At 41.0% G+C, this 11,447-nt stretch overlaps 1 protein-coding gene across 1 annotated transcript; it reads left to right on the plus strand.

The window, feature by feature from the left end:
* Positions 1-41: 41 nt before the first annotated feature.
* Positions 42-11,431, plus strand: TACSTD2 (tumor associated calcium signal transducer 2). Its single transcript, XM_085586161.1, has 2 exons — positions 42-366; positions 398-11,431. The coding sequence occupies exon 2, from the start codon at positions 2,469-2,471 to the stop codon at positions 3,396-3,398; it is 930 nt and encodes a 309-aa protein (XP_085442287.1). The 5' UTR covers positions 42-366; positions 398-2,468; the 3' UTR covers positions 3,399-11,431.
* The last annotated feature ends 16 nt before the right edge of the window (positions 11,432-11,447 follow it).

The following is an 11,447-nucleotide window of genomic DNA, read 5'->3' on the forward strand; positions in this document are numbered from 1 at the left end:
TCCTACGAGCGTGTAAACCTGCGGCCGGCGAGGAGCGCTTCGCTGGGAGGTGCTTGCCTCAGTTTCCCTCAGACGATGATCCGGGGGTGCCGGGGGCAGGGATGCTGGGATGTACCCAGTGTTTGGCACACCCGTCACAGTCCTGAACCAGCAGTGAGAGGGGTTTGCAGAGGCACATCCCGAGGTGCCCAAAGATCCCTTTCCATCAGCCACATTCCCCATCCGATCCGAGTGTGCTGGTTCCAGCCCTGGTACCAGATCCCTTCTGCTCACTGCTGGGCAGGGCTGCAGGGGGAAGAGACGCTGTGGAGAGGACAGTGCCCCCCAAAAGGAGAGTATGGCCCAGCAGTGCCCCCCAAAAGGAGAGTATGGCCCAGCAGTGCCCCCCAAAAGGAAGATGTGGCACAGCTGAACACCCCAAGTGTCTGCACAGGGAGGGAGACGTCCTGTGGACCCCCGAGGAAGGGAGGGATAAGGACTTCATCCATCCCCACGGGAAGCAGCCAGTGGTGTAACATCCCAGTGAACACTGTAATCATATTTGATGCTGGACAAAGTATTTAATGGCCTAGATAAAAGTATTCGGGTTGTTTAATTGCTGCTTTACATAGACCTACTGCCCTACTTTTACAAGCTTTAGAATTGTGCTGAGAAATTGTTTCCATGGAAGCAGAGATCACTAAAGAAATAATGCACTCTATATTTCCTACAGGATTATTCCTTTTACAGCCTGCTGTTCTAAATAATTAACTCTTGTAGTACTGTTGCAGCTTAGCATGGATTAAAAGAAATAATACTTTTTTTTTGTGTCATAGAGGCATTACATTTTTTTAAATATATATAAATAGTTGGATATATATATATATAGTTGGAAAAACTTGTTTTTAAATAAGTCCATTCCTTCCTTATTTACAAAGGGGAAAATCTACCAGTAAAAGAAAAAGTCAATGAAGAAGTGCACTTTTATTTTGAACTGTATTTCACATTTGGCATTTCAATAATGGGAAATAAAATACAGACAAGATTTGAGGAGGTAGGTGATAGTTAAATGGATTTTGACTTTGAAGGAGGGATGTGAAAATTAAAAGAAAAAGGGACATTATTGTAGTATGGGTAAATTAATGACTTAGAAATGGGAAAAGAGTTGCTAAACTATTACAGAATCCTCAACATGACAAATTGACTTACCTGGCAGTTTTAATAATTGTTTTAACTGTAGATCTCAATTATTTTCCAAGAAAACTAACTGGAGTTATTATTACCTGAAGGAATATCCAGATTGTGTCCTGCTTTGGCAGAGGGTATTTACATGCCATTTCCATGTGGAGCTCTGATTTTACACCTATTCCCTGGCAGGCAGGGTCCTTCCCAGTGTGCTCAGAGCCACGAGTGCAGGAGCTGGCAGGCACTGGAAGGAGTGGGGCAGTGCTCAGGTGAGCAGCACACAGGTAGGAGCTGACTGCAAGGCATTGGGAGTGCACACACTGCTCTCTCTGTGGTCATTACTGGTCTCAAAATAATGATTTATAAAGAGTCTGACAGGGTATGACAAATCAGATTAATGGGACTGACTTAATACAAACTGGAAAATCTTTGTCAGCTGCTGCCAAAGTACATGGAAATGGTAATACAGGTTTGTAGATCACTGGGAGACTTGGGAGCCACTGGAGTGTTCTGTGAAAGGCATTACTACACTTCAGATTGAAAAATTGCTTAAGAAATAACAAACAACTTTGTCAGGGTAACATAAGCATGAAAATCACTATTCCTAGTGCTGCCTTAGGATGAGCATGTGCCAAAGGGAAGGTGGAAGAGAAACTTTCCATGCTGGAAAATGAGGTTGCTCTCTGCAGCCATCAACCTGGTCAGCTGTGGTTCCTCTTGAAACAGCAGCTGACCAGGCAGCAACCATCAATCTCCCAAAGGCTTTATTTAATAAAGATATGGAAATAGAAAGTCCATCCATAACTGATAAGAATCTAGATAGTGGAATGATAGAGATGCTGTGCAGTGAAACACAGGAACAACCATGATGGAAATGGAGGAGTAGGATTTCCTGCAGAAGTGGAAGAAACTCCTTCAACAGCCATTTGTATACAGTCCATGCAAAGTCTAAAGAAGGAAAAGGGCCAGCTTCTTGTCTTTAATCCATAACAGAAGCCCATGGCAGGAGCTTGGCTGCTGTCTCTTTCTTCCCTGTTCTTTCCTCATCAAGCAGGAGCGAGGGAGGCAGCTGGAGGCAGGTGCCACTCCCTGAGAAGTAACAGGGAGCTGGGAAGCTGTTGACTGGGATTTGGGAAGGAGATGCCAGTTGTTTTGGAAGAAGAACCTGTTTGGTGGGTCTGATTTGAATCAATAAAGGGAGCAGCACGCCAATGTGTAGGAATGAGCAGCCTCCATCAGGAGATTAAAGCTTTGGATGCTGCCTGCTGTCGCTCAGGACTTTATCTGTGCTTTTCTCCTGCACTATGGAGCCTCTGTTTGGGGTTGTGCTGGGTTTGATTCTGGCAGTCGCTTCACCAGCCCACGACAGCTGTACCTGTGCGACCAACAAGTGGGCAGTGTGTGCCCAGGAGGGCCCAGGGAACTGCACCTGCAGGCTGCCAGGTTCAGCTCACCCTGTAGACTGCTCAACCCTGACTTCTAAATGCTTCCTGATGAAGGCAGAAACGACCTCCCTGCAGGAGAAGCGCCTCTGGAGACCTCCCCACGGGGTGTCAGGCATGGATGGCATTTACAGCCCCGACTGTGAGGACAGCGGTGACTTCAAAGCCAGGCAGTGCAATCGGTCCAGCTCCTGCTGGTGCGTGAACAGCGCGGGCGTGCGGAGGACGGAGAAGGGAGGCAGGAGCCTGAGCTGCCGCGAGCTGGTGCGGACAAGGTGGATCTCCATCGAGCTGACACACGAGGGGAGCTCCAGTGCCTTCGGCGTGCCCGACGTGGCACAGGCCCTGAGCCAGCTGTTTGAGAGCAGGTACAAGCTGCACCCCAAGTACATCGCAGCCATCAAGTACGACCCCCCCCTCATCCAAATCCGCCTGGACCAGAACAAGAAACCCAGGGGGGATGTAGACATAGCTGACGTGGCCTATTACTTTGAAAAAGATGTGAAGAATGACTCCGTGTTTCCCTCCGACAGTAAATTAACTGTGTCAGTCAATGGAGATGCTCTGGCTATTGAAAAGCTCTGGATTTACTACGTGGATGAGAAGCCCCCGGAGTTCTGCATGAGGCAGCTGGCAGCTGGCATTAGTGCTGTGGTCACCGTGGTGCTCCTGACTGCTGGCGTTGGCATCGCCGTGCTGCTCGTCCTCAGGTGGCTGCGCACAAAGACATATAAAAAATTTGAGTGCAAAGAAATGAGGGAAATCAAAGCCCCAAGCTCAGAACTGCCCTGAGCTGAAAGAAGAACGGCAACTACAGGAAGATAAGGAAAAAAACAAGGCACAAAGTACAATGAACAGACTCGGTATATGTGATGGATTTGGAGTTTTTTCCTTCCTACAGGAATTTGTACAGCAAATGTTTTAAATTATTCTTGTTTAGTAAGAATAAATTTTTGGCGTATAAATGAATTTGTGAGTCAGTTACCTAAATATTTTAAATGACTCCTGCTTTGGTGGGTAAGAAAACTGTTACAGTTGTCTATTTAACATAACACAGAAGGCTTTCACTCCTGCTGCAGGCCTGGCTCAGATTGCTTAAATACTTAAATACTCTGTGGGGTTCTTGGTGTATCTATTTACTGAAATTAAAACACTTGCCTCAGCATATTTGTGCTATATCCTGCTTTTCTTATGGTAGACTGTTTTAAAATGCAGTTTGTTTTTAGTTCATAGGGGCTTTGAAAAACAAAAGTTTCTGGAACTTTTTTATCAGCAAATAATTTCACTAATATTACTGAATAATCATATAAGATAATGATAAGATACTCTGCAACATCAGAGGCTTTTACAGAGTGATTTGTTAAGAAACATCCCAGGCGTTGGGTCCCCTCCAGGTGCAGAGATTCCCAGTTGCCAGGTTTGTATTCAGGCAGCACAGTGAGCTATTCCCACTTGTGCTCTTTAGTAAGGGTCTGACACTCCTCGTCAGCAAAGATCCCTTGATCCCCATGCAAGTGTAACTTAACCTTGGTGCTCTGCCCACATTCCAACTCTGGTAATAGCTTTCTGTCTACCTAAATTCCCTGGGCAATTTTAATGGGATGAGATATTTTTCAGTGTTGTACAGCTTCACAGAAACACTGCACAATGCTCTGGGACAGGCAGAAAAACAGCTTTATTCCAATTGAGCTATTGGGGGGTGGGGGGAATTTAGGATCAGAGTGTAATTACTGAACTTGGAATTTGGCCAACACACAACTGGACTGCTTTGCTACCTACTCATCTGCTGCATTCCTGGTTTGGAGAGTCATACCCACCGTGAAGGACATTTTAAAGAAAATAATGCTGGTTGTTGAATGTTGGGATATTGTCAGTTCCATTCTCTGTGCTGCATGTGGATGTCTAAGTCCATCACTTTCCTCTGTTTCCTGCAGCAGCACCTGCTCCACCAGGGCACTGCCACAGGGCCAGCAGCTCTTTTCTACCCTGAATTAGTTTCAGTGTTGCTCATCTGTAATTCTAACAACAGTCAGGAATGTGCTGCTTCCACGGCAAACCACCAAAATGCAGCTCTAGTTCTATTGAATGGAAAGGATATGAGGGGAAAAAAGGAAGAAGCTTTGATTCTGATTCTGCCTTTGTTTATAGATGCTGTTGGGTAATAACATTTGGTTCAACATATACCATTTCCATTTGACCTCACACTTGTTCACTTACCTGCTGGAAAATTCTGGGTACATACTTAGAGGCAGATGCATCATATTTTCCCAAAATAAGATTTTTATGCAATTGCAGCAGCAGCATTAATGCATTCACAGTTTTGGAGGAGGGTCTATAATTCACTGCGTGCCTTAGAGCAACACATCAAAGCTGGTTGTTTGTCAGTCAGGAATACACACTTGTCTGAGAGAAGATGAAGTGAGAATTTGAGATCTAGGCTGGATCTTTCTATATCATAGGAAAACTCAGAACTTGGCCTAACTCCACACAATTTTGCTAGCAGCCATTAATAAAACAGACTAAATTAAAAATCTAGATCTCAGCAGCCCTCAGCTGAAGAAATCCAGGATGAAAATAAAAATGTTCCAAGTACATTGCTTAAACAATTTCTTAGCTTACGCAGAGCAGATCAAAGCCATGCGTCTGAGAGGCTGGTGCTGTCCTTCAATCAGGCATCATGAGATGTACAGTCTTTTCTGGACATCTATGGTGGCTTTCACCAGTCTTTTAAAATCCCTGCATTTTTCTCTTTTCCATCATAGGAAAAAATATTATTTTCAAGGCGAATTATGAGATTTTATATTATAATATAAACATTTAGACATAACACTCAGTACAAAAGGCAAAAGTAACTAATTATTGAAAAGAATTTTAACAGGTAACAGTGTCAGCATATTTCCTTGGCTCCTGCTTTTCTTTTTAGTAGCTGAGATTGAGAAGACATGCTGTTGTGGTGCCATTCAAATTTTTATTATTCATTACAGGACTGCCCCATGAAAGCCCTGAGTTGTAGCTGGTTATTTCTTTGCTAGTCCTTCAGCACAGTGGACTGCACACTGGTTGGGGACTGGAAATGCACTAGCGTTGGTTAATAGGACGGATAAGGTATCTGCAGTTAATCAAGAAAATGAGATTAACTGAAGTGCAGAGAGCCTCTCCTTGGACTAGATCGTTCTACTTGAATAAAACTGTGTAGAGCAACTGTAGGATGTGGACTTGAATAAACCAAACTGACCCGCTGTCCCTGCTGAGTACTCATTCTCTCCTGCCACCTCTCACACCAAATCATTTTTGCACGTGGCAGATCTTGTATTTTACTGTAAAAGTCCATCACATTCTGCCTGCTTGACCTTACCACTCCGATGCTCTCACTGAAAAAGAGACAATGAGCCCTTTTCCAGCTTTAAACTTTGCAAAATTAAAATGCTTTTTATTATTCAGATTTTGAGGCTGTTAAGTCTAAAATTTCTGGCTATCCTTTTCCCGATTGCATCATCCTGTTTTAATGGAATGTTTGCTCATGTTATTTAGTAATTAGTCTCTGCAGTGGGTTTTGGGTTCTGTGGGTGATAGTAGAGAGTGCCTTTGTGCTGTTGCCTACTTGGGTTATAAAGGGGGGTGTGCTTGCTTTAACAATGCCAGAGCTGGCTGTTGCCTAAAGTATATTCTGCAGTTCCAAGTGGCTGCCTTGGAAAGCTCAAATTAAACACATGCAGAGAAAAAACATCCCAACTCTGAAGAGGCCAGTGCTGCCCTTTGCACACAGTGCCACTGCCCCTGGGCAACTCCACAAAGTGAGCTTTGGCCTTCGCTTTCAACTACAACTTTTGTACCACTCACGATCTGAGGACAGTGCCAGAAGCAATGGCAGCACTGCAGCAAGGAAATGAAAGATTTGGATTAAAACCCTCTTAAACTCTGTTCTCTCTACTCCCCCATGTAAAATCCGTGCCCGCCTGTCTCTCTGAGTAAGTGCCCTGGAATTCTCTGACACAAAATGCCCGTGTTGGTTTGCAGGTGTTGGTGTGTGCACACACCTGTGTGTGTGTTCCACACCTGCATTAAAATCACACACAGCACTGTTTGTCAGAGCAGGGAAGCCCCCGGGCAAACTCGTGGCAGCAGATCCTCCTCTGTACTCACCACTCCACTCCGCAGCCTCTAGCTCTTAGCAGTGGCAAAACAGCCAAACCTGCTGCTGTTGTGGAACAGCAAAGAATCCTCTTTTTGTCCCATCTTCTCCCACTTAAGAATCATCTTTTAGGGATGTTTAGACTGGGATTATGCCAGATGAGGTTACTGATGAGAATCTTAACCACTGCCATGTAAATACACCGAGGTCCTCCTGAAACACTGCAGCTCTGGGATGTTATTGACAACTGAAGACAAGATCACTTCAATACTTCTTAAAATGTTTAAACCTTGGGGAATCATCCTGGAAAATGCCAAACCAATATTTACTGCTCAAATATTGAAACTACATTTTCAGTGAACAGTTAAAGAAGTAACAGATTGGCCCTTCCTCCACTTCTCCTTAATTGGGCCAGTTAATGCTATTAAACAGATCTTCCTTGTGCAGGTATAATTATCCTTTCCAAAGCATTTACACTGATTTGCCTCAGGGTTTTAAATGCTGCAATTACCTTTTTTTTTCTTTTTGGTCAATGTTAAAATTAATCTTTAGTCATTACCATTGCTATCAAAGCAGTTAAAATGAGCTTCCAGAACTTTTACTATTATTTTTCAGCATTTCTAACCAAATCTCTTGTACCAGTCTGTACCTATCTAAAATTTCATCCATGCCAGGCAGCCTGACAAGATCCACATCTCATTTTGCATGATGATCCCTGGTCCCTGAGGAATAACACTCCTACAGCCCCACTCCAGCTCCAATCAAGCACCACAGAAACAATTAGGGAGACTTTGCATTATCTAAATGAAAGATTGAATTATGGAAATGTGTACTGCTAATTTTCCACTGAGGTTTTTACATGTGGGCCCAGCAGTACTGGTGGTATATGCACCCAACCTTTTTCAGGTGGTTCTTTTAAGACTAATTTTTGACATAAATTTAACTTTTGAGGTCAGTGTCCGTCCTTGTAAGGCTTGAAGTGCTGCACCCAGAAAAGCTGCTTGGAACAATTAGAAGGCAATGAAAAGAGCACTCCTTATTTCCTTATTTCCAGCCTCTTCACATGTGTTTTGGAATTCAATTTGGCATTGAATTTTATGACAACTTTTAGAGGAACAGTTTTACAGTAAATTTATGCTTGGTTCAGTAACTTCATTTTCTGGATTTTAAATCTACTTTAAAAACATCAGCAACAGAGATAATATGCAACAAAAATAATACCTATTAAATTCTTAAAAAGTATGCTCTAACTTGTATCCCAATGGGGAAGGAGAAGCAAAAGGACAGTTAATACATAACACAACACACTCAGTGGATCAAGGCAGTATATTCTAGTGCACAACATTTGGAAAAAACCTTAACATTAATGAAAAACATTGTCTGATCTTTTAAATCAACGTGAACTCCTGATATTTCAACTGGCCAAACAGACTAAATGGAATTAAATCCAATTTCTGACTTGCAGAAGGTGATGGAGTGCATTTTTTCAGCTAGGGTCTTACCCCAGCGTTCATGAACAGAAGTGAACTACACTGAAAGTTGAATTACAATACCATCAATTAATTATTAGTTTTTCCTCGAATTTATATAAAACCCAAATATTTTAATATTTTACAGTGAGTTTTTTCATTTGAAGCTGAAGACTGTATATTTTAACTGACAACTTTCTAATTGTGATGATCAAAATTGGTAGCAGAGACTTTAGTACCAAATACTGAAGTGTCTGTATACCAAGCACAGAAAAATACTTTTTATAGTCAGAGTTAATTACTTTTTTCTTTTCATTACTTTTATTGGATTTGGCATTTGCTTGTGTGAGTAATTTCATACATATACAAAGCCTCATTTAGTTCAGAACAAGTACTTATATAAAGAGAAACACAAATACTAATGGACACACCCACACAAGAAAATTGTACCTGTTCAGGTGTTAATTGTTTAATTGGACTTAGGAAATCACTTATGACCTCTAAATAGGTCTTCTAAAGTCTTAAAAAATTTAAATTTGCTTTATGGTCTTCTTCTGCAACGAGAATTATAGTCTTTTTTCTGTAGAAAAGATGAGGCTTGTCAGCAAAAACTCAGCTACAAAACTGTCTTAATATGCCTCTCTTTACCATAGAATATTCTATTTTATTTCCTCAAGGACAAAAAAAGTTGCATGCACACATCTTCATTAAAATTCAAGAGAAGCAATAATATAAATTACAAGTTAGAATGTTTTTTTCCACTATTCATCTATTTAGAGGAAAAAAAAAACCCACTCTACGACTTTCCAATTGCTCAACTGTTTACCAGATTTTCATCTAGAGATATATTTAGTGCTGGTATTTGATAGATCCTATAATTACCTGTGCTGGATTTGCTGCTTGTCTGCTTTGGAGTTTTAATTGCAAGCAATGATGCTTGGGGAAACTTTAGAAGTGCAGAATGTAGAACACAACTTTTAGCCCCATTCTTGCACACTCAAAGCACCCATTGATTTTAAGAAGAATTTAGCAAAGTAGGAATGCAGGAAGAGCTTCTATATCCTTTATGCAGACAGAGTTAAACAATGCATTGGATTAATAAATAATTGGAAAAAGAAGCACACAAAGAAAAGACCCCAAACCAGTGTGTTTTCAGCAGACTCAATAAAAAGTGGAGACACTAAGGTTGAAAAATTATAGATAAAATGGTAGAAAGCCTGAATGGCTTAGGAATGGAGAATTCTAGATGGAGAAAACAAGAAAAGTACGCAAATACCAAGTCTAGTAAGGACATTAATGAGAGCTTTCATCTCAGTTCTCCATTTCCTGACAGCTGGGACACACACAAGCCTTGGGTTAGACAAAGTGCTTTTCTGCTGCTACAGCTCAGCTGGTTTTGTGGCTGGAGCACACAGTCACAAAAATTATTGCTGTGTTACTGACTGACAGATTTTACTCTTCGTGCTTCTTCTGATAATGGAGCCTGGGCATGTCTTAAGGGAACTGTGTCAGAGGAAATTTTAAAATTATCACTAAATAAAGTTCCTTCTTGGCCTGGACTGCAACAAGTGGTCACTTGGCAATGACCATCAATGCTTAAGAACTGTCACGAGGGCTCTGGTACAAAAAAAAAGGCAGTCTTTCTCCCAGGCAACAAGTGTGTGAAAAACACTAATCGCTTGGTTTTTAAAATTTTAAAAGTTTAATAATAATAAAATGGTTATAAAAATAATAATACAATTAGAGTAATAAAGTTTAGAGTTAGGACAATTACAAGACAATAAAAAGCAAAGAATTACAGACGTTTGGATGCTCTCGGACACTAAGTTACAAAAAGTATGTCTTGTGAACAAAGGAATTACTTTTAAAACAATATACTTGTTGCATATTTATATGTCTTTTATGGTTATGCATACATTTTATTTAAAACAAGAAACTTTATTGTATGTCAACCGTTTCCTTTAATCCCTATGGCATCTTCGAGTCTGAGTAAGGTTTGAAGAAATTAGTTTCTTCTGGTAAGAAGCTATAAATTTTTTTGGAAGATTCAGGTGTTTTTTTAAGTGAGTATTTTATTTAAAAAAAACCAACAACTCTCACTACATATATAGTCTTTATTTTAACATTATGCTGGAACTTAAAACTATAGTGTTTTTTTTAAGTGAGTATTTTATTTAAAAAAAAACAACTCTTGCTACATATATAGTCTTTATTTTAACATTATGTTGGAACTTAAAACCATATCTAAAACACTAAAGAGAATTAATACAGCATAACTTTCTAACATTACACATACAATATTCATTGTAATATTTGCAAAAAGCCAATCATAAAATACACATTTTTCAGTAACTTTCCAAGCACAGCCCTTCTATTATAATTGATTACTAATTTACATACACGTTACTCCGACGAGTTAGCAATGTATACACAGATACACATCAACACCTCGATTTGCTACATCCTTAAACCTTCTCAATTCCTGGATGTGCTTGACTAGGGGAAGCTGACTTAGGCTTGAAAGCATGCAAAGATATTACATCAAAGAACGCCCTTGTTATAAATGAGAATTTATTCAGCCAGATTAAAAATAAAAATAATTTTATTTGCAGTCAAATTCTATCTAGTCAGCCACACGGAAAGGACAGAGCCGAGCCCGGGGTCAGCCCTGGGTGTGCAACAAGGAGTCAGCTCAGCAGAGGTTTTCTCCTATGCCCACACACCTCCATCCTGGCACAGGCGGTTTTTATAGGGAAAATTCCGCCTGAGGCCAAGATTTGAGCAGTTAGTCTTTTCTTCTATTCAGAGTCTATAGGTTAATAAGATTTTCTTTTTTTCAATGTCCGGAGTAGTTGAATTCTTGATGAGAGTTTACGGGAAGGCTGCATTCACATGGATCTGTCTGAGGATTTCCATGATATCCATGTTGGACGATCAGCACTGATGATAGTGATGATCAACACCTGAAGCTCAGACATGGCCCATCTCCTGGCCAAGCCACATCCTTTTACTTGTAAATCAGTTCCCAATATACATCCAGTCTCGCCTGTAAAGGGGGGGGGAACTAATACGACGGGCATGATTTAACAAATATCCAATATTACATATTTCATACGAGGAATGGCGCGAATTATATTTATTACACATAACACCCTGATTTAAAATCATCCTGACATATTCCACATTTTGCAGCTAGATGAAGCACGGCGGGCAGAGCCGCGGCGCTGAGGGGAACGGGCC

This window comes from Lonchura striata, chromosome 8 (genome assembly GCF_050655825.1).
Source record: "Lonchura striata isolate lonStrDom1 chromosome 8, ASM5065582v1, whole genome shotgun sequence".
NCBI lineage: Eukaryota > Metazoa > Chordata > Aves > Passeriformes > Estrildidae > Lonchura > Lonchura striata.

What these genes read in the sequence shown, in the direction of transcription:
- TACSTD2 (XM_085586161.1), top strand. Translation starts at nt 2,469, where the DNA reads ATGGAGCCTCTGTTTGGGGTTGTGCTGGGTTTGATTCTGGCAGTCGCT.